Below are 23,681 nucleotides of genomic sequence, written 5' to 3'. Positions count from 1 at the left end.
TCACATTTGTGGGGTCGAGTAAATGCTCAAAATGGCCAGAAAAATGTCTTGACTATATTTTCTATTCATTTTACAACTTATGGTGGTAAATAAAAGTGTGACTTTTCATGGAAAACACAAAATTAGTGTATCACAATGACGACATTTCAGAGGGAAATGAATTTCACTGATTTTATAACCCACTGCAGTGTACCCTCATGGCCTGTTGGTGGCGCTGAGGCGCGTCTGAATGAACAACAAGCAGAAAGAGAAGAAGAAGTAGGGGGAAAAATCCAAAATGGCGGCTGAGCGACAATGAAGCGAAAACAAAGTTTTCTGGAAATTTCCGTCTAGGATTTAAAACGTTGTGCGAATAATTTAGCAGTTAAGTTGTGTTTTTGGTGTAGTTTAGTTGTTTGAGAGGTTTAGGGAGTTGAAATTTGTAAAAACAATCAGTTTTGGGATTTTTGAACATTTTTTGGACGCCGACTTCGGGGTTTTTTTGTGTGTGTTTGTTAAACCTGATAAAGACATTCAAGAAATAACCGGCGAGTAGTGATAGTAGTAGTAATAATAACAGACGCTTTGGGAAAAGCAGAAAAAGACTCAAAAGTGCAGCATGGAGGAGAAAGTGAGCAGCAGGGAGAGCAGCAGCGGCAGCGAGTCGAGCAGCGGGCCCTCTTCCCCCGCCAGCCCCGGCTCCGAAGCGGCCAAAGCGGGCAGCTGTAGCAGCAGCGCCGCCGGAGGAGGAGGAGGAAACGCCTTCGCCAACGACGGCAGCTTCATGGAGCTGTTCAAGAAGAAGATGGAGGAGGAGCGGCGGAGAAAGGAGCTGGAGGAGGCGGGCAACGGGCAGGCGACTGAGGACAAGAAGCCCGTTAGCGTGGCCAGCTTTGTAAGGGGGTTTATAGCAGTGTGTCTCATTTCAGACACACACACTCGAGCCAGATCAGATCAGGTGTCATAGCTAGTGTGTGTGTCATGAATCATCTACATCTAAACTTCCACACCTTATCGTAGCAGCTTTTGAGATGATACCAGCTTGTTAAATCAAATTCTGTAGTGCTAGGTGATGTGTAAGGTGATGCGAGACACAACTTTATCCTTTATCTCCTAGTAGAGTTTTGGAGATGGAGAGCTGTTAGTTTTAGTAAGATTTCCTCCAGGTTTCATCTCAGGCAGTGTGATCTAGACCTCTTGAGCTTGATAGGATGATTGTGTGAGATGATGATGATGATGTTAAGCTCCATGAGCCCTGCTGCCATGAAGATGGTGGTGTTTTTGAGACGGGCGGGTGAATGGCGCCTACTGTATGCTGCTGAAGGACAGGCGTGTCCTGGTCGGCCCGTGTAACGGTTTCAGTCTTCTCCTCCCAACCCAGGTGGGCAAGCGCAGAGGAGGCGCCAAGCTGGCACTCAAGACTGGAGTGGTGGCCAAGAAGCAGAAACCTGACTCGGAGGTGAGTCATGAGGATTTCGCCAAAATCCTGTTCATCTTTAAAAGTCCATCCTGAATGATGACTTCATAAAAATGCAGCATCAACCAATGCTTTACTAAACATGTCACACACGTGTATGTGTGTGTGTAAACTTATTGCATAGGTTTCAGGGTGGAGTTTTACTTTAGCATGTCACAAGACCGCCCTGTGATGACCTGGCGACTTGTCCAGGGTGTACCCCGCCTTTCGCCCGTAGTCAGCTGGGATAGGCTCCAGCTTGCCTGCGACCCTGTAGAAGGATAAAGCGGCTAGAGATAATGAGATGAGATGTCACAAGACCTTCAACAAATACACCATCAGGTCATTTAAAGTGTGTGTGCACTTTGTGTTGGCGTAAACATTTGCTGTTGTACACACTTGGTATAAAGGGGCACTAAACTATGTTTCCGAGTTGCCGAGTTGAACTTCAGTTGGACCTGGAGCATGTAGTGTCCTTTAAAAATGTACAGTCAGGTCCATGAATATATACAGTGGTCAGGGCTCAACATTAACAGTAGCCCGACTGTCCAGGACAACCAAATGTTAGGGCCGGACAAGTTAAATCTACATCTGTCTGCCTGAAGCGGAAGAGTTGAATATTTGTTAAATCACAGTTTTTGCAGTAATTATTCGAGAGTTACATCATCAATAAAGTTCCAACAAAACTAGTTCAATCCCCTCAGTGATCTGGCCATGTTATTGTTTATTTATTTGAGTAAATACAGAATATTTGATGACAACGTGGTGGTGTTTGATTGGCTCCCCTCATGATCGCGATATTTTCTACGGGACTTGAAGATGGCGTTTGACTCAGTGGAACAGAAATGGATATCACGACTCAGAGCTACATAAATGTGAAGTCTACACACATGATAAAATCTTAAACGTTAAACATCCATTTGAGGTTGTTTGGGGTCAAAAGGTTCTAGACCACCTTGTTTATTCGAAAATAGGAAAAAGAAATATTGAATCCTAATATGGAACCACTCACGGCCCACCCTAACTTCCTGTTTCAGCAGGAAATCTGCTTGTGTATAAATTCAGATTATGACCCTCAGGTCATTTTTATCACCACTTTTATCTGCTTGTTACACTGGCAGCGGGAACAAGTTGCACCCAGTTTCCTTTGTGTTTACATGCTCACTCTCAGTCTAACTCTTGTCTAACCAGAGGTTAGGGTTACAGTGGGGGGGCGGGTCCTCTGGTAACCGCGAGAGTTTGACTCCCCGTTCGCATCTGTATTGCAGCACGCGACGGCAGTAGGTCCCATTTTTATGACGATCTTTGGTTTGACCCGACTGCGGTTAGAACTCGTGATCTCCTGATCAAGAGGCGGACACGCTAACCACTAGGCCAACACGGTAAATCAGTGATCAGAAGCTTGTTTTTAAACTCACTTTATTGTCCTCGCGCTGCTCAATGAGTCAGCTGTAAATCCAACTCTCACTTCCGGAAAATTGATTCACTCCAAGTGATGGCATCCAGGGAACGAATTGACTCTTTGAGTTGGCTCTTCTAGATGAATTTTAAATTGAAAAAGCAAACAACGATCTGTATCTCCACACAACTGGCTGAGGGTAAGAACAACTTCTTTATGCCAGTTATCAGTGCGATTGGCTTGGGAATCGCTCAACTCTACTGTTTAAAGGTGGAGAAGTTTGAAAAGGAAAAGCACTCGAGAAGAACCAACTGTTGTTTGGATGCAAACGCTACGGCGTACGTGTAAGCCCTCCTACTTGCCATCAGTTGTGTTTAGATGGTAAGCGAGAACAGGTTGCACTCGGAACAAGATGTTCCAGAACAATGATTAGTAGCATGGTGGTGCAGTGGTTAACGTTGTCGCCTCACAGCAAGAACGTTCTGGGTTCGAACCTCACGGTCGATGGGGGCCTTTAGGCCAATTTATGCTGACAACCCAGTCCTCGCAGACGGTGTCGCAGATAGCGTCTGCGTAGCCCCCCCACCTTCACAGACGCTCTGCGCGCACCTCCCAAAAACTGTGACCACCGCAGAAGCCTCGCAGACAAGAGGGCTCTGATTGATCCACTCTACATCCGCTGTACACGCACTTCCGCTTCCCTACTTTCCCAGTTTGGTTTGTTTTCACGACCGGCATTTTTAAAAACACGAGCGAAGATGGAGCAGCACGAAGAGCAGTTGATTTGAGGAAGTACGGACATCTATACGACTCCAGTTCTAGTCATTATAAGTAACCGGAGGATAAACACTCCACTAACCACACCCACCAACTACTCCTAGCGACTTCACGCCCCCTTGCGTTGTGCCGGTGAATAACATCGCGCACGCCGCTCAACAATAAATTACAACTGTCTGCGAAAAGCTATCTGCGAAAGCCTTGTCGCAAGAGCATGCAGAGGCCTTTTCTGTGTGGAGTTTGTATGTTCTCCCTGTGTCACCGGGTATTCCAGTTTCCCCCCACAGTTCAAAGACCTGCAGATTCGGTACAGTGGGGGCCACTGTAATTGGTGCAAGGTGTTGTGGTTTCCCAGCCATAATGTATGTACATAATTTATTAACTTTTGCCATAGCGAGATAGATAAAGTTGTACCACCTCGTAAAGTGGAGCAGGTTGCACCCACCGGTGTCACAAATCATGTTTAGACGGGCAGTTGCGCCAGGGCAAAGCATTCCAGGAACAAATTGTTCCGGTGCAAGTGTCGGTGTAAAAGCAGCTTTTGATTCGGTGTATTCTATTATAACGGGGATGTGTGCGCATGTGAGAGAAGGTGTTGAGTAAAAGAAAGTAACTCCTTTCCAACAGCTTGTTTTGTGTTAAATCTTTCTTCCATCTCCAGGTCTTTGTTTCATCTTCATCATATTTATCTTTTTATTACCCTGAAAACTAAAGTGCAGCTTATGTCTAACAGTTTTGCTCAGATATTTTGTATGAATTAATGCCATGTGTCCTAATATTCTCTGTGTGTGTGTAGGCTGAGACTGGTAAAGGAGACGCCTGGTCTAAGTACATGGCTGAGGTAAAAAAGTACAAAGCTCACCAGTGTGGAGACGACGACAAAACCAGACCTCTGGTCAAATAGACTGTGGCTGAACGGCGTGCGACACGACGTCCGACACACACACACAGCCCTGTGCTTCTCTTCTTATCCTTGCCTATTTTCTCTACTTTTCCTCTTTTTGTTTATAGGTTTCCAGTTTTAGTGTATCCATCCTGTGCAGTGTGTCAGGTGATCCAGATACTTTTTAAAAAACACGTCATTGAGTATCATCATGATTAACATCAGGGTTGATGATAGAGAGAGGTACTCTGTGGTGTGTTGAAGTATCCAGAATGTCTTTTTTTTTTGCTTGATTATATATATTTTTTTGTTTCTTGGTAATCGATGAAATCAGTCACTTAAAAAAAAAAATTAAAATGCTAAGCTTGGAGTAGAGTGGCGGCCAGCCAGAACTTTATCTTTTGTGTTCCTCATTGGTGCTAACTTACACAAATGATTCAGTCAATGAAAGTGATTCACTGAATCATTTTCAGTCACAAGGAATCAGTATATAAATCACAAATACACCACACTGTGATGTTTGGGAATCGTTTATATGTTCGTTGATTTTACTGGTTACTCATCATGTGCAGATTTTTTTTTTTTTTTTAAACAGTTTGAAGCTACAAATTAAAATGCTTTGTTTCAGACACCTGATAAACGTTAAACCATTTCAGTGTGTAAGTACAGGCTAATTAATTTCCAGCTTGTTGGGAGAAATTAATTTACTTTAGTCTCAAAAAAAGTGTCTAATTAGTAAAAATATAAACCAAATGGTGATCATCAGTCAGGATTGTTGTAATTTTCACAGACTCAGGAGAGACTGAAAACTATCTGATGAGCCCCACCCACTTGATATCAACCTTGGAGAAATTGTAGGTGTACATAGAGCAGGGGTGTCAACCATACAGCCTGATTGATTAAAGTTCTAGTCCCACCCAGTAATTGAATTTCCAGTCTCGTACAGTGATCTTGGGCTGCAAGGGGCTACGTGTCATTTTTAAATGGCTCTCTTTTTCGTTTACAGTTATGGTTCTCAGAGTGGGGTTCTTGGCTCAATGAAGTAAGGTCAAGGGGTTGCTGAATTGCATTCTTTATTCTTCTTGTTTACTGTAATCTGTAACTCGCCAACAATTTTTAATAAAATGAATTCTGTGGGTGTAAAGGTTGGGGGGGGGGCATCTCCAATAAACAGACAAAATATATGTACACATTTAAGTAATGTGCCTTTTTTTTTAATTGTTTGTAAAATAAATCTGTATGAAGTGAACTGTAGGATTTTCCCCCCCTTTTAAAGGAGTCCCTGAATGTAAAAAGTTTGAGAAGCCTTGATGTACAATGAGACAGTGTAATTAGGGGATTTGGTTGTTGGCAAACCAACTGGTGCATTACTGCTACTGACTTTGCTGGAGTGTGGAACAGGAGATATTGGGGGGAGGACACGACTATTCTTCTAGCTATTTCTGCTTCTATGAAATACTTGATAAATTTTAGGGTTTTGTTTTCGAGTAGTTTTATTTCGTCCTTGGTTGGTTCAGCAACACGCTCCGCCATTTTGTTTTTCTCTACTCACGGTATATGAGCTACTCCTAGTAGTAGAGTAGCCAATCAGAGCACACAGTTGCTCATAGCCAGTGAATGTGGGTAGAATAAATTGTGTATATATACACACGTACAAAAGTTTTTTTTAGGCCAAAAAAAAAGTGTTTTTCCGGTTACCCGACCGACCCTAAACTTTTTTTTTTTCGTTTTTTTCCCAGTCGCGACTTTTACATATAACCCAACCGCGTGAACCGGAAGTTTTTGTCACTCACTGGGAAAATCAGGGCTTTCCACAAGCGCCGGCTGCCGGCCATACAGCCGACGACGCAATTAAGTCCAGCCGGCTACTTTAATGACTATTATTTTTGTAGCCCACAGGCTCTAAATATTAATTTTCGATTTTAATAAAATTAAATGTTTATCTAACGGACTGACAATAATGTCAAACTGAACCGCACTCATTTAAGTTGTGATTCGCGCTGTTTGTACCGATGATAACCACAAATTCCCCGCCGACTTCGTTGATCAGGGGAGAGTAACTCATCCGCGGCCCCGACATGCGGTGTGTGCGTGCGCACTCGGCGGAGGCAGTAGTGTGTCGGGGCCGTCGGAGGGGACAGAAGCAGAGATAACGCTTATTTTGTCTTTCACCTAGAGACATGATTCAAACTTTAAAACGGAGACAAAATTCTCCTGTGTGGATCTGGCATTCAACTTTTTTGCTGGGTTCTATACTTTTTGATCAGTCACAGATCAAACACCATGAGCACATCTGGAGAAATTCAGGCTTTATAATGGGTGTCTATTGCGTTACACACCAGCGGGGCTCAGGAGTTTAGAGTGTAGGCAGCTTGAAAAAAAAAAGCTCTAACTTTCTCATTTAAACTGTTTTCTCAGCCACAATTTTCACTCTACACACACAATTGTCTCAAAAGTTGTAGTCACACATTGTGTGAATCAAGACAAGTGTCTCCCTGAGCGATAGGATTTACAGTTTTTGAATGAGAAGCCTGAAAGTAAGGAGAGGACAGCCGCGCTCTCCCATAGACTCACGTTATAAACGTGGCAGCGCTTTTACTGCAAAATCAGAAAAGTCACTTGTTTTTAACTCGCTCTAGTGTCCACATTTTTTACACTAGGGACAAAAAAAATTACATTACTGTGTTCATGGGAGCCTTGTAGCACTCAATGTGAAAGTATTTTGTGAATAAATCAGCGTTGTTCGAGGAGAGGGAACTCTGAGAAAAAGCGCTCTTTGCTTGTTATATTGCGTCTTTTCCCTGCACCGTTACCAAGGCGACGAGCTGCACTCAGGGAGCAGAGAGGGGCGGGGCTGCTCTCTCTCTCTCATGGTGTATTGAGCTGTTATATTTACAGAAAAATTCATGTTCAAAGGTGTCTCATGCTGCATCAGATTCATCAGAAGGTGGTAACTCAGGTGACCTGCAAAGAAATTCATTATATTTTGTGAAATTATTCCTGTCTAAATATAGGTTATGGCAGCCATCTTGAAAAAAAAATGCCTGCCTACCGACCCTAGTTTTGAAATCTACGTAACCGGAAACACACTTTTTTTTTTTTGGCCTTACCTTTAGTCATTTGCAAATATTCGGCCATGTTCATCTTTAAAAACTCTTGCAGATGCACAGTGTGCACCATTATGAGGGAAGTGGAGCAATGGAACAGTACCAATGGAACAGTACTAGACCACCTTAGTGTTTAATTTCTGTGAACTCACTGAATAAAGATTTGTAGGAAAATATTGGTTCTCCATTTAGGAGTAAACTCAGTCACTCCCACATTGTGCTCATGATGTAATTCATTAGCAATTTTTTTTTTTTAATTGTTGTAACCCTGACTTTTCAAAAGAACTTTTTTTTAGGCATACAGAGTGTGGATACATGAAGTCCGTTGAGTTGTTTTCTGATGGTTTCGGTCCTGTGCATGCCTCCAACATACCAGTGTTAGTAATTACCAGTCACACGCGCCGCCTGGTGGCCAGTGTTAGCAATTACCAGTCATACGCGCCGCCTAATGGCCAGTGTTAGCGATTACCAGTCATACGCGCCGCCTAGTGGCCAGTGTTAGCAATTACAGTCACACGCGCCGCCTAGTGGCCAGTGTTAGCAATTGCCAGTCACACACACCGCCTAGTGGCCAGTGTTAGCTGGTAAAGAAATAAAACAAAAGCAGCGGGCTATGATATAAGAAAATTCTACAACCCAGAAACGGGGAGCTCTGCTTTTAGGCAGTGCCTACATCTATATTTGTAAATAATTTAGTACACAATTTTAACAGAAAAAAAGGTCAATGTTACAGAAATGAAGGCACAACGCTTCAAGAATAGTAATTAATTTTATTCTCACTAGTGGCCCTAAAACAGTCATACTATAAAATACAGTGCTACAGCTATAGTTTTATGTTGCATTCTGCAGATTCATAGCATATAGTGAGTGAAATGTTCAACCATTTGCACTTCAAAAATATTTTAAATAATGGACAAATGAATATTCTTATGAGACTGTTAGAATTCTATTTCCCAGCCTGTTTTTATCCCCCTTCAGGCAGCCAGGGATTATGTTGTGGCGATATCCCTTCATCCCGGAAAGGGTACTTACCTTCTGAAATCAACTCCTCTCACAATAATACCAAACTTGACAGGATTCTTTGTTAATGTCGGTTATATGCATATTTCGTTCAATTTAGTCACATTTTATCAGAGTTACGCCAAAGGTACTAGTAAGGGATATTGTGCTCTCAGAGCACTCTTGTTAGATTTTCTTATTCATTTTGCTGCTTTCTAGCTATAAGTGCTTGAAATTAGTTTAATTATAAAAATCTAAAGTAGGTTTAAACTTAATATGTTTAGTTTATTGTGATCCTTTACTACGTAAAGGAAGTTTAAGATGCACCATATACCTAAAAGGTATGCAGACACCTGACCCCCACACCTACTAGCAGGTCCATAGGTATTTGGACAGTGACAATTTTCATAAATTTTACCTCTCTACCAGAGAGGCAAAATTATGAAAGGTTTCATTTCAAACCAGAATAGGTTTGAAAGGAAGCCTTCAAGAGGTCATTGAAGTGTTGACGTTCAGCTTTACCTCAAGGGGTTTAACAAGAATTCCAGATTTTTACATACATCCTCCATTGGCACAGGCTCAAAATAACTGGTCTGATTTAATGTCAATTTAAGGAGATAAAAAGGCTGGAGTTGACTCCAAGTGTTGCACTTGAGAGTTGATCATAGGAACTCGATAGGTGCATGAAAGAGTTGTTGATGCAAATGAAGGCGGCCATTGTTAGGCTGAAGTAAAACAAAAACACAGATCACAGAAATATTAGATGTAGCCAAATCAACAATTTGGTACATTCTTAAAAACAGGGGGCTACCGGCAAGCTCAGCAACACCAAAAGACCTGGAAGACCACAGAAAACCACTAGAAAGTGAGCACAAGTCTTTCCTTGGTGAAGGAAAAACTTCATATCATCTAGTCAAATGAAAAACTACTCTCAGTGAGGTAGGGCCATCATCTTCAAAGTCAAAAATGAAGAGATGCCTTTGTGAAGGTAAATACAAGATGCAAACCACTGGTAGCACTCGAAGAGACCAAATTAGACTAGAAACAAGATGAACTTATGGAGAAGAAAAGGAAGAGCTCGTGATCCACAGTGGACCATATCACCTGTGAAACAGTGGACTGCCAGTGGAAGTGGATCACTGGTGTGTTTTGATGTAAACTGCTGATAGAAGCAGCAGGATAAATTCTGAAGTGTATCGAGTTTTACTTTTTGCTCAGGTTCAATCAAATGCTGCAAAACTGATAGAACTTCACAGTACAGCTGAATAATGACCCAAAATGTACCACGAGAGCAACCTAAGAACTTAAGGCAAAGAAATGAAATGTTCTTAAATGACCAACTCCGACAACCCAATTGAACATCGACTACTTCAGTAAATGAAAAGCAAAACACAAAAACAACAAACAACTAATTGAAGGTGACTGCTGTAACAGCCTGACAAAGCATCTCAAGGGAGGAAACAGCATTTTTGGTGATGTCCATGGGTTCCAGACTTCAGGAAGTCAGTCATTCACTGCAAAGGACTTGCATCTAAACATTAAAAATGGTGCTTATATTTGTTAGTTTGTCCAACTACTAGTAAGCCTGTGAAAATGGAGCAACTGTATAATAAAAATAAATACAAAAAATTTAAAACCAGAATGTCAAGGACGTAGAAGCTCCTCTGACCTGCCATCAAAACATCCATGACGACCAAAACATCAAAAAGAACTGAAATGACAGAGGACCAACCTCCATGACAAACTTTACAACAGGAAAATCAACAAAGGATGATCGACCCAAAACATTGATCCAGCGCTCGAAACTAACGGTGTCCCGATGTCCCGGGGACCATAAAAAATGTCATCGGGACACAAAATTATCATATCTGGGATAATCCCGGGACAATGGAAAAAAATAGATCTAGAAAAAAAGTTCTACATTAATATTATTTACAAAGCCGTAACACATACGTAGACATTCACCTAATTTGTCAATTTTAATTTTAAAATGTTAACAGCGAAAAATACATAGTAGCTACACTTTCGATGCACCTGCATCCGTAGGCTACAGAGCAGCGCATTCTGTTCTAGAATCTTCGGCCGGAGTCCGCATTATATGGACTTGGAATGGAATTGCTACCGCACACGCTGCGCCGACTCTTGCCAGAACAAAAATGCTGAAGTGGTTGAAGCGGACCGACCGCGGGGAAGAAACTGAAAGCCCAGACATAACGTCTCCGGGACCTTCAGGATCCAAAGTGTCATCGCTTGGTCTGCAGGCAACGCTAGCAACTGAATGAACTTAATGAACACTGTTAGACACGTTATAAAATACAACAGGAATGATGTGGATGATATTGACGGAAGATACCGTTCAACAGAATAAGTGAGTTTTCTTGGTGTCTTTCTAGTTCAGAAAGTTTAGTCAGTCAGCAGCACAACTAGGCTCGGACCTGCTGGCACTATGCTGATGTTGCTAACATTTGCACCCGGCAGCGAAAGTTCATAAAATGGATAACGGAAAGTTCATAAAAATGGATAACGGAAATGGATAACGGAAAGTTCATAAAAATGGATAACGGTAATGGTGAAAATGATAAGTTGGCCTTATAAATGCCAACAGATATTGAAGGTATAAGTAGATGAAATGAACATAAAAGGGGTCTTATTTTCAACTAAAGTGTGCTGCAGATGTAGGGAGTTGAAACATTTTCTGAATGAGCTAGTTGGCCCCTTTAAATAAACGGGTATCTATTCATACAGTGAGATCGCCAAAGTTTAATAAACTGAAAATGCAATAACTAATTTTGAAGTAGATGATGTATTGGACATGTGTCGCTTGTGTCTCGTGACTTATTGTAAAAATGATATAAAGGGTTCAAAATTGCATAGTTACAAATATAATAGTAACTTCATATGATAATATTAACCACTGGTTATTTCAGAGAGGAAAAAAATGGGGACCCTATTGCTTCCATTCGGGACAATACAACACAGAATTCGGGACCACTGGGGGACACAAAGAAAAAAGTTAATTTCGAGCCCTGCATTGATCAGAACTGAATTCACATGATAAATGAGAGAGAAGATACGATTCTAGTCAGAATAAAATGTTAAGTTGAGCTAATTACTCATTTGTTAGCAAAAAATTGACAATGACCAATGTGTGGAGAAGGACTAGTTCTTTCAAACAAAACAATCAGAACTGAAATCCACTGAGAACTGACAGAGGAGATAGGACTTAAACGAAAAATCAAACAAATGACCAAGTTTTGTTCCTCAAGGGAAGATCGACCCAAAACATCAGTCAGAACTGGAATCGGATGAGAAATGAGAGAGGAAATACAATTCTAGTGAGAGGCCTGGAAAATTTGTTAATTTGGCCCAGTTACTAACTCATTAGCAAAAAACCTGACAAAACAACAAGTTATATGTGGAGTGAGGAGTTCTTTCAAACAAAACAAGTGGAACAGAAATCTGTGGAGAACTGATAGAGGAGATATGATTTAACTGAATTGTGAACAGTGGACGGACACCATGGCAACAGCTTGTTGGCCTCATAGATGGACAAGCTTGTTTTAAAAAAAAAAAAAAAAAGCTGTAATTCCTGAAAGGTTAATGCAATAGTTGTTAAACCCTTTGAATTAAAGCTGAAAGTCTACACTTCAAACCCCATCTTGATTGCTTCAGTTCAAATCCATTGTGGTGGAGTACAGGCAAAAATTACACCGCTGTCCATATACTTATGGACCCGACTGTACATCCCATACCAAAACAATGGATTTTGTTGAAACCAGAGTTAGTTTCCCCATTTACTGATATAATAACCTCCTCTACTCTTCTGGGAAGGCTTTTCACTAGATCTTGGAGTGTTGTGTATTAGGTCATGAATAATGTCTGGGGTGCAGTCGGCGTTCCAGTTTATCCCAAAGGTGTTCAGTGGGGTCATCCTGTGCAAGACACTCAAGTTGTTCTACCCCAATCTTCACACACCACATCTTCATAGAGCTCTGTGCACAGTCATGCTGGAAAAGGAAAGAGCATCTCCAGAGAACACGTTTCCACTGCTCTAGAGTCCACTATCGGCACTTTACACCACTCCAGTTGACACTCAGCATTGTGTATGGCGATCATCATCTTGTGTGCAGCTGCTCAGCCATGGAGACCCATCTCAGGAAGGTCCTGACACACCAGTCCTCATGCTGATGTTGCCTTCAGAGGCAGTTTGGAATGCTGTAGTGAGTGATGCACATACTTTTGGCCATATAGTGCGTTTTCCCTTACAAGGCTGACACTCGTGTACCTTCCAGATAAACACATTTCAGTAACTGTTGGTGTTATTGGTCACGAAATGGATTTTTTTTTGTCGAGCCTGTTATCGAGAAATGACTTTGTAGACGGTGAAGTCACTAATTATATGGCGAGTGAGCACACAGTACCAACAGAGTTCGAAGAATGCACCATTAACAAAAACAAAAAAACACATGTGCAAAGACTTTTCTTTCCCTTGGACTAACTATTGCTTTTTATTTTGCTAGTGTGGAGGTTCAGCTCAAGTAGACAAACTTCTGAAAATTCAAGTACAATACAAATTTCAGCGCCCCCTGGTTCCGCCCGGATATAAAACTCCTCGTCGTTGTTCCGTGGGGGCTTTTTATTAATAATAATAATAATAATAATAATAATAATAGCAACAACAACTACTCCACCTGGAACAGCACCAGAGACATGGACCTACACCTGAGAAAGGGAGGGATCAGTTCATCCATCTGTCCGTTCTCTGATTCTACAGAGTTCGTATTTCACTCCGAGTGTGTATGCGTCCACACACGCGCGTAAACGCTTTCCCCACCCTGTCCACAGCAATTAAGGTCTGTGTGTGTAAACATTAGCAAAACAAGGAGAGAAAGCATCCAGGCCAGGGATGTTAATTAATTATATTCCAAATATTCAACTGCCAAAAACAAATTATAAATCATAAACCCAAAAAAAAAAAAAAAAAAAAGGTAAAAGAGCTGTTCTTGCTTAATGGTCAAGCCTGCAGTCCATGCGTTACGCGCTGCTTCAGTGTGATACCACAGTCCAGCATCCGAGTAACATCACAGCTTCCTCTTTAGATCCCCACTCTGGCTTTGATTGACATCTGAAACAGGAAACGGTGATCAATCCCCAAAACAGAACATGTGTTCAAAGAGAGAGAGAGAGAGATATGAAAAGGAAAAACGATGCTCAACACCAAACACTACAAAAACATGCAACCACCACCAGACGAACACACAACAGCCACCAGGCAAGCGGGGACCAGGGAGAGGGAACGAGGGAGCGATTACCTGAGAAAGCGAGCTGCAAGTGCGGAGGCAGAGCAGCACCTGACATGAGACCCTTTAACAGATCTGAGGAGACAGACGGAGAAAGACAGACAGAGAAAAAAAAAAAAAAGCAGGACGACAGGAAGCAGGTTTACACAGCAGTTAAACAGGAACAAAACGACAGCACACAGAAGGGAAGAGAGACATTTCAGCAGAGAAAACATGGAACGTGAACACAAACAACAAAGGAACCAAATGAATCAAACAATGTATAGTAATAAACACTACAGGATTCAACACCAGCACGAGACAAGCAAAGACATGACGAGGACAGAGCATCGTATCACGCTGTATCTCACAAAGCACACTAGTCTACAGGTGTGTGTGTGTTTGTTTCTGGAGATAAAAACAATCCTGATGTCATTATTCAACTCCATACACACGCTTCTCTTTAAACAGGAGAAACTCTAGGACTGCGTCTTTCAGGGCTGCTTTCACACTGGGGTGGGAGTGGAGGGGGAAACACGCTACTCGCTTTAAGAGGTTTTTTTTTTTTTTGGTACAGTTACACGCTACAGAACTCATTTTGTAACCGTACTCCTCTTTTTATGCAAATGAGCTCCATTAGGATTATTTTCCATCTTAAGGTCCAGTCCCACAATACCGATAACTCCAACCACAACTATAAATAAATGGGTCCCCTGCAGTTTATGTGGTTGACGCTCACACCAAACTGATAACGATACCTATATCTATAGCCCAGGCCTGGGTTTATCCGCAGGCTTTCGTTTAAACGGGGGAACAGGGGCGCTGCGCCCTCTTACTCTCGGCGTGCGCCCCCTTACCGACTCCGTGAAAACATCCCAGCAACACCACGTGACAATGTGTCTGATCATCAAATGCGTTATAATTGCTCCAAAAATATTCCAATCATAGTAGATACACCGCCAGACGGTGCAAAAACCATCCGAATTGGCGGTTTCCAGACTGAGGCGCCATGTTGTTTAGTTGTTTACTTGTCGCGGCTGGTCTCGCGAGATTTGACATGGGTTACATACAAGGTCAGCTGACTTGTAGAGCGAGATTTCTCGAGACTGAATGACCTTTCACCCACCGGCGCAGGAGCTTTTGACAGAAGTAGTTCACGAGTTGTTTTTGTTGACACTTGGGCATTTAACGATGTCATCCCGCGGCACGAAGCGGAAGAAAGCCAAAGACTGTCCGGGGCAGAAGATGATTACTTCTTTCTTTTTCAATGTTGACAGACAATTTATTACAATTTCCCTCTCAGATAGCCTCAGAATGTCCCATTGGAGCATTTTTCAAAGGCTTTGCATGGCGGGGGGGGGGGGGGGGGGACAACCGGCACCATCTCCCCCCCCCCCCCCGCTTCGCTCCCTCGCCATGGTGAGCGCCCTCATACTAAATTTTTCTAGAAAAAACCCTGATCCATATCGGTGAGATTGCTTCTGGAGCCATTTTTCCAGGCCTGGACCTGATCCGATAAAACATCTGACCAATCGGGTCACTGTTTACATGTGACGTTGTCTGAGCACGTACCATTTTTCCCCGGGTGTCTTTGTACATCCTTGTTGGATCATAAAGTGTCAGAATACAGATTCATGGGGGGAAATAAATAAAAACAAACTAACAAAAGCACGGGTCTTTTATTCACAGATGTGTGATTATTTTCCCTTAAATATTCATAGTAAATTAATAAAACATAAATGCAGGCAAGATATTTTAATTATGAACTTCAACAGTTCGAACGTGTTTAAGACTTCAAATTTTTTTTTTTTAATCCGTGATGTATCATCCGTATGAAATCGGTAACCAATCTGTAATATACTGAAGTGTCCGTGACCAAGCCATAAACTATGAGTATCCGTAATCACTCCGTATTTTGTATCCTTCATTATATTTCTGTAGTCCATGACCTATCCGTATTTTATCAACCACCGGAGTGCGTATACAGGTTGCTTTGGAGTCCAAGCTGTACAGTACGTCCCGGAATAATGTGCTACTCCTTGGGGGGGGGGGGACGACTTCCATGACTATTCCCAAGTTGAATGCGTTTATTTACCAATGTGTCAGGACCAAGCGATATTATAGTGGGGATTATAATTGTGGTGTTTCTGCTCCAGACTGGAACTAAAAATTTAGGCCAAGGGAGAGAGTCAGAGAGTTATTAGGGTTGTGGGACCGGGGTCTTAAGCTCATACTTAGTCGAGAGGAAAAAAAAACAGTAAATGGGATGTCTGTATGGTTAATAAATCAAAGAACTCCTGATCTCCAGATATCTTCAGATACTCTGAGCTCTGAAACCTGGACCTGTGTGAGATCATTAGCAGCAGAGGCATAAACATCTATAAAAGTTATAGAAGAAGCAACATTCAGAGCTCTGTGGCATGGAAAATGCTTGATTAGCGAGAAGCCATACTCTTTAATAAGTTAGACTCTGGATATATAGCCATGAATGCCTGGGAATTCCCCCCCTCTGCTGAGATACACTTCCTGTTTTCAATACAAATCACAAACAGGACGTGGTTATGATAATGGTGTAAATACTTTTACACAGGGCCCTACAATACTCCAGTTAGAGAACTGGGTTCTGACCCTGCCCTTAATTGTGCCACAGAAACCCTGCTGTGTAGTTTGGAATGTGTGCGTGATGCTCACTGGGCTGTAGGCTGTATCCTGAGCTGCTTTGGTTAGCAGTGTTAGCTCCAGCGCTAGTTCCTGTCACGGTGGGCAGGTTCAGCAGGCTGGGGAAAGCGAAGGGCAGAGAGACGGGAGTGATTCCTCCCAGCATTCCGAAGTTCAGCGGAAGGTTTGCAGCGCCAGGACCCAGAAGACTGGCGCTGGACGACGGCACCTATGCACCAAGAAACGAAGCAACATGATCAGGAACCAGAACAACAACAAAAGTACAGCTCCTGTAAACTTTATTACACCACACAGTGTCTTAATTCACGACAGCAGAGATGTCAGAGAGACAGAGTATAATTTCTAACCTTTTAATTTCAAAACACTTCTAAACATTTAAAATCATGGACACACTCCTGTACCTGTGCTAGCTGAGGAGCCGTCGCTGAGGAAACTGTTACCATTGGCTTTGCCCCCTGATTAGCCATGCCTGCTGGCCTCTGCCGTGGCCCGTGATTGGCCGAGCCAGCTGAAGGAGAGGTGTGCTTGGTGACCGGAGTGGAAGTGCTCGTGAGGCTGCTGCTGTTCACCTGAGAGGGGGTTTTCTGCTGACCTACAGGAGTGTTATAACCGGCGCTGACGCCCGAGAACCCTGCATGGAAGCCTGGACTTTTAGGAGAGAACTGATGCATGCTGGGTAACGTAGGTGCCCTGGAGAGGGAGGGTGAGGCGGAGCTAACGGGCGTCACCCGTGGAGTGAGCTTGAGGATGGGGGAGTTGGAGCTGTGTGGCGATTTGGTGAGCGTGGCCTGCATTGGCGTGACGAATGTTGACTGCTGCTGCGGCTGTTGGTGCTGATGCTGCGGCGGCTGCGGTTTGGGCTGAGACTGAGGCTGAGACAAGGAGGTGGAGATTTTGGACTGCGTTTTGGCATTGAGGTGCGAGGAAGCAGAGGAAGAGGAAGCAGATGAAGAAAACGAAGAGGAAGATATGGGCAGTGCTGTTGAGTGAGGCTGAGACGACGGCGTCGTGCTGCCTGCACCGATTCGTCCAACAGTACTGCTATTATTGCCGGGTTTGTGGAGGCCTGGGGCTGTGGCCATGGGAGAACTTAAACTCTTGTGAGGCGGGATAAGGGGCGAGGCAGTAGGCGGCGGCCTCGGTTTAGGCGGAGATGCTGAACTCGTCTTGTTGCTGTTGCCTGCAGCAGTCGTAGGGACGGGTCGCTGCAGCGGCGTCAACGTGTGTCTCTGCACCTGAGTCAAGCCAACCGCACCAATCTTCACTCCTCCCATTCCTTCGCTCCGGATGGAGGGAGAGACCGATGCAGACGGAGGCCGAGAGATAGCTGGAGAGGGAGAAGAGCTAGAGGAGGCAGCAGAGGAGACGAAAACAGGGCCACTGGTGGCCAGAGAAGCAGATGAAGTGGTACTGATGGTGCTTTTTTTAGGAAGCACAGGGGTGGAGGAGCTGATGGAGGAGGCAGGGCCGAGGGTGGAGCCTGAACTGACTGGTTTAGCAGCCTCAGGGGAGGGCGGGCTGTTGGACTGGATTAACCCCTTGGCGGCGCTGCTAAGCAGAGCCAGAGCCTGTGAAATAGAGTCCAGAGATGGGGCACCGCCCAAATCCTCATCCAGAGAGTCTGACAGGCAGATAGGCTCAGAGGGGGAAGGGGGCCGCTGAGGGAGGGGCACCGGGGTAGAGGGTGTGGCAGCAGGCGTGGTCGACTGCTGGAGCCAAACGCCATCCTGAGACTAATCGAGAGAAGAAATAGGAGTCAGTATAGTGAATGTACCAGTTCTCATTACACATTTAGATAAGGATTAGCAAGTTATATAATTAAAGCCAATATTTCACTCCAAGCACTATAACCAGTCAAAAAAGTAAAACGAAAAAGCTAGTTCTGAGCTCATACAGTCGTTAACGACAACCTCAGATGTTTTGTGGGCGCTTGGCCAATAGCTAATCTTTAAAAATCATGATTAATGACAGAATTGTTCAAAGCACACAAATGGCAGATGAACAAGACATTGTTAAATATACTGGGCTGGGAGGACCCATACACAACCAGACTGTCTAATGATGAGCTTTAATTTAATGTCTAGCTCCTCTCTCATTAACTCAAGGATGCCTACCACACTGCAAAACCAGGACCTCACTTCCTGTGAATGTGATCAGGCTGTTCTTCAAATGATGCACTGTACACATACTGACCTACATTTTTAATCTATGTGCGCAGTGGTGGTTGGGGGGCACTTACTTTTGGTTTCGCTTTGGGAGTCTTCTTCACTCTGCAAAAACAGACAAACACACACCATTTAGCAGCTAAATACACATTTCTAATGTCTGAATCAGCACCTCAAACTCACAGCCTGATAGAAATTATTTTACAATAAATACGAGAAGTGCTAACACAATGTGATCTCAGAGCTGAAGGGATCTCCAGAACATCATCCCAAGAACACATCCATCTGAAAACCAGGGAACAGACATGCAAATGAATGTGTAACAAACTACAGCATAGCGTTATCTGGAACACGTCGCCAGAGGACAGACAGGAGGACGCGGTCATGAACAAGGACGTCATTAAAGAGAAGGTCTTCTTTAGGGAGGGCATGGTCATGAACAAGATCATTCCAGAGGAGGTCTTCTTTAGGGAGGGCGCGATCATGAACAAGACCTTTAGAGACGGCATGGTCATGAACAAGGAGATAGTTACAGAGGAGGTCTTCTTTAGAGGGGGCACGGTCATGAACAACGAGATCGTTGCAGGGGAGATCTTTAGGGAGGGCCCAGTCATGAACAAGGAGATCGTTCCAGAGGAGATCTTCTTTAGGGAGGGCGCGGTCATGAACAAGGAGATCGTTCAAGAGGAGGTCTTTTTAGGGAGTGCGCGGTCATGAACAAGGAGATCGTTCCAGAGGAGGTCTTTTTAGGGAGTGCGCGATCATGAACAAGGAGATCGTTCCAGAGGAGGTCTTTTTAGGGAGTGCGCGATCATGAACAAGGAGATCGTTCCAGAGGATGTCTTTTTAGGGAGTGCGCGATCATGAACAAGACCTTTAGAGGGGGCATGGTCATGAACAAGGAGATCATTACAGAGGAGGTCTTCTTTAGAGGGGGCGCGGTCATGAACAAGGAGATCGTTCCAGGGGAGGTCTTCTTTAGGGAGGGCGCGGTCATGAACAAGGAGATCGTTCCAGAGGTGGTGGTCTTTAGGGAGGGCGCGGTCATGAACGAGGAGATCGTTCCAGAGAAGGTCTTCTTTAGGGAGGGCGCGGTCATGAACGAGGAGATCGTTCCAGAGGAGGTCTTCTTTAGGGAGGGCGCGGTCATGAACGAGGAGATCGTTCCAGAGGAGGTCTTCTTTAGGGAGGGCGCGGTCATGAACGAGGAGATCGTTCCAGAGGAGGTCTTCTTTAGGGAGGGCGCGGTCATGAACGAGGAGATCGTTCCAGAGGAGGTCTTCTTTAGGGAGGGCGCGGTCATGAACGAGGAGATCGTTCCAGAGGAGGTCTTCTTTAGGGAGGGCGCGGTCATGAACGAGGAGATCGTTCCAGAGGAGATCTTCTTTAGGGAGGGCGCGGTCATGAACGAGGAGATCGTTCAAGAGGAGGTCTTTTTAGGGAGTGCGCGGTCATGAACGAGGAGATCGTTCCAGAGGAGGTCTTTTTAGGGAGTGCGCGATCATGAACAAGGAGATCGTTCCAGAGGAGGTCTTTTTAGGGAGTGCGCGATCATGAACAAGGAGATCGTTCCAGAGGATGTCTTTTTAGGGAGTGCGCGATCATGAACAAGACCTTTAGAGGGGGCATGGTCATGAACAAGGAGATCATTACAGAGGAGGTCTTCTTTAGAGGGGGCGCGGTCATGAACAAGGAGATCGTTCCAGGGGAGGTCTTCTTTAGGGAGGGCGCGGTCATGAACAAGGAGATCGTTCCAGAGGTGGTGGTCTTTAGGGAGGGCGCGGTCATGAACGAGGAGATCGTTCCAGAGAAGGTCTTCTTTAGGGAGGGCGCGGTCATGAACGAAGAGATCGTTCCAGAGGAGGTCTTCTTTAGGGAGGGCGCGGTCATGAACGAGGAGATCGTTCCAGAGGAGGTCTTCTTTAGGGAGGGCGCGGTCATGAACGAGGAGATCGTTCCAGAGGAGGTCTTCTTTAGGGAGGGCGCGGTCATGAACGAGGAGATCGTTCCAGAGGAGGTCTTCTTTAGGGAGGGCGCGGTCATGAACGAGGAGATCGTTCCAGAGGAGGTCTTCTTTAGGGAGGGCGCGGTCATGAACGAGGAGATCGTTCCAGAGGAGGTCTTCTTTAGGGAGGGCGCGGTCATGAACGAGGAGATCGTTCCAGAGGAGGTCTTCTTTAGGGAGGGCGCGGTCATGAACGAGGAGATCGTTCCAGAGGAGGTCTTCTTTAGGGAGGGCGCGGTCATGAACGAGGAGATCGTTCCAGAGGAGGTCTTCTTTAGGGAGGGCGCGGTCATGAACGAGGAGATCGTTCCAGAGGAGGTCTTCTTTAGGGAGGGCGCGGTCATGAACGAGGAGATCGTTCCAGAGGAGGTCTTCTTTAGGGAGGGCGCGGTCATGAACGAGGAGATCGTTCCAGAGGAGGTCTTCTTTAGGGAGGGCGCGGTCATGAACGAGGAGATCGTTCCAGAGGAGGTCTTCTTTAGGGAGGGCGCGGTCATGAACGAGGAGATCGTTCCAGAGGAGGTCTTCTTTAGGGAGGGCGCGGTCATGAACGAGGAGATCGTTCCAGAGGAGGTCTTCTTTAGGGAGGGCGCGGTCATGAACGAGGAGATCGTTCCAGAGGAGGTCTTCTTTAGGGAGGGCGCGGTCATGAACGAGGAGATCGTTCCAGAGGAGGTCTTCTTTAGGGAGGGCGCGATCATGAACAAGACCTTTAGAGGGGGCATGGTCATGAACAAGGAGATCGTTACAGAGGAGGTCTTCTTTAGAGGGGGCGCGGTCATGAACGAGATCGTTACAGGGGAGATCTTTAGGGAGGGCCCGGTCATGAACAAGGAGATCGTTACAGAGGAGGAGGTCTTCTTTAAGGAGGGCGCGGTCATGAACCACGAGATCGTTACAAAAGAGGTCTTCTTTAGAGAAGGCACAGTCATGAACAAGGAGATCGTTACAGGGGAGGTCTTCTTTAGGGAGGGGGCAGTCATGAACAAGGAGATCGTTCCAGAGGAGGTTTTCTTTAGGGAGGGCGTGGTCACGAACAAGGAGATCGTTCCAGAGGAGGTTGTCTTTAGGGAGGGCGCGGTCATGAATGAGGAGATCGTTACAGAGGAGGAGGTCTTCTTTAAGGAGGGCGCGGTCATGAACAACGAGATCGTTACAGAAGAGGTCTTCTTTAGAGAAGGCACAGTCATGAACAAGGAGATCGTTACAGGGGAGATCTTTAGGGAGGGCGCGGTCATGAACAAGGAGATCGTTACAGGGGAGGTTTTCTTTAGGGAGGGCGCGGTCATGAAGAAGGAGATCGTTACAGAGGAGGAGGTCTTCTTTAAGGAGGGCGCGGTCATGAACGAGATCGTTACAGAGGAGGTCTTCTTTAGGGAGGGCGCGGTCATGAACAAGACCTTTAGAGGGGGCATGGTCATGAACAAGGAGATCGTTACAGAGGAGGTCTTCTTTAGAGAAGGCCCAGTCATGAACAAGGAGATCATTACAGGGGAGATCTTTAGGGAGGGCCCGGTCATGAACAAGGAGATCGTTACAGGGGAGATCTTTAGGGAGGGCCCGGTCATGAACAAGGAGATCGTTACAGGGGAGATCTTTAGAGAGGGCGCAGTCATGAACAAGGAGATTGTTGCAGAGGTCATCTTTTTAGGGAGGGCGCATTCATGAACGAGATTGTTACAGAGAAGATCTTTAGGGAGAGCGCGGTCATGAATAAGGAGATCGTTACAGGGGAGGTCTTCTTTAGGGAGGGCGTGGTCATGGAGGTCAGTAAGGTGGTGGTATTTGTTAAGGAGAATGTCATGAACGAAAAGTGATGTCATTTGGGAAGCAGTTGTTAGGTTTAGGAGTTTATTCCAAGATCCACAAAGCTCAACCCTGCTAAAGAATGTTTCTGGCATACAGTATTAGTGTTAACTGTGTTAGAAGCTGAACTCTGCAGACAAACTGCATTTTTTATTTGTTTATGATCAGTACGCTTGAGGAAAATCCAAGAGTCAACTCACGTGTTTCCTGTGAGGTGTCCGTGGGCCATGCGGCTCTCTTTAATCAACATCCTGTAAGACACCACGACAGGAAGTGAGTGCACTTCACAACACCTCACTCCCTCAGACACAGTAATAATGTAAACATGCACAGATACACGGAGACCTGAACTGACAGTGATGGAAGAGCTATCAAAGAAAAGTCTCTCTCACACACACACCTAGCCTGCATCCAGCCTTTGGGCCAGAGGGGTTTCACCTCGGTCTCCATAAAGGCTTTGAGGTAGTCTTCAGGAGAGGGAGAGTTCTGACCCTCAGCTTCGTAACAGCCCAGTTTAGCTCGGACCAGATTACACAGCAGAGCCCTAACACACACATTAGAAAGAGAGACACGGGACATGACCACACTTCACATCTCTCGGGACAATTACAAATCAGTGAAACCCAAGGTTTTACCTGAGTTTATCGTCCCACACAAACTTCTTGCGGGGTCCCATCACCCGTTTACCCGGCCTCTCCTCATCCTCCTCCTCTGAGCCGTTCTTCTCGCCCTCCTCTGACTGCTGCCTGGAGTTCACATGCACACGCCCAAGAATATTACAATAACAGTTCCTTTACCTTCTTTATCCTACAGGAAATTTATCTTCATCTCAAATGAAGTTCAGCAGAAGCTAAAAATTTGCACTGGAAGAGTTTTAAGGCTTGATGATGGAAATCAATGCTGGTACCAGTTCAAAAGCTTTTGATATCAACCAGGGCTTTGAACCGGTTCAAGGAACGAAAACCGGGAACTTTTTCTATTTCACATGGAACAGAAACGAAACCAGAAACTTTATTATTTTTTATGTTCCGGAACAGAAACGCTTATTAAAAATAATGGTAACCGGTTAATACCGGTTTTTATTTCGTTCCTCAAAGTTTCCATAGCCTACAAATAAAAAAGCCATTCTTCTCCTGCGCAAGTTTCT

The 23,681-nt window shown here is 44.7% G+C and overlaps 2 protein-coding genes across 4 annotated transcripts in view; one reads left to right on the top strand and one right to left on the bottom strand.

Moving 5' to 3' along the window:
- Positions 1 to 250: 250 nt before the first annotated feature.
- Positions 251 to 5,682, top strand: LOC132870658 (telomerase RNA component interacting RNase-like). The gene is made up of 3 exons (XM_060904410.1): positions 251 to 874; positions 1,361 to 1,438; positions 4,408 to 5,682. Exons 1-3 carry the CDS (start codon positions 599 to 601, stop codon positions 4,513 to 4,515), a joined length of 462 nt encoding a protein of 153 aa, XP_060760393.1. The 5' UTR covers positions 251 to 598; the 3' UTR covers positions 4,516 to 5,682.
- A 6,483-nt stretch (positions 5,683 to 12,165) lies between these two features.
- Positions 12,166 to 23,681, bottom strand: part of ubn2b (ubinuclein 2b) — a 29,286-nt gene continuing 17,770 nt past the window's right edge. For all 3 annotated transcript variants that reach the window (XM_060904407.1, XM_060904408.1, XM_060904409.1), the window contains 7 exons: positions 23,170 to 23,280; positions 22,935 to 23,078; positions 22,735 to 22,785; positions 18,798 to 18,828; positions 16,960 to 18,291; positions 16,571 to 16,766; positions 12,166 to 13,725 (listed from right to left, as the gene is read on the bottom strand). In XM_060904407.1, the coding sequence (XP_060760390.1) occupies positions 13,682 to 13,725; positions 16,571 to 16,766; positions 16,960 to 18,291; positions 18,798 to 18,828; positions 22,735 to 22,785; positions 22,935 to 23,078; positions 23,170 to 23,280 (1,909 nt within the window). In that variant the 3' untranslated portion in view covers positions 12,166 to 13,681. The remainder of the gene's footprint in view (positions 13,726 to 16,570; positions 16,767 to 16,959; positions 18,292 to 18,797; positions 18,829 to 22,734; positions 22,786 to 22,934; positions 23,079 to 23,169; positions 23,281 to 23,681) is intronic.

Source organism: Neoarius graeffei, chromosome 22 (genome assembly GCF_027579695.1).
Source record: "Neoarius graeffei isolate fNeoGra1 chromosome 22, fNeoGra1.pri, whole genome shotgun sequence".
Classification (NCBI taxonomy): domain Eukaryota; kingdom Metazoa; phylum Chordata; class Actinopteri; order Siluriformes; family Ariidae; genus Neoarius; species Neoarius graeffei.
Note: the sequence above shows the minus strand (reverse complement) of the source record. Positions and strands in the feature narration are given on the sequence as shown.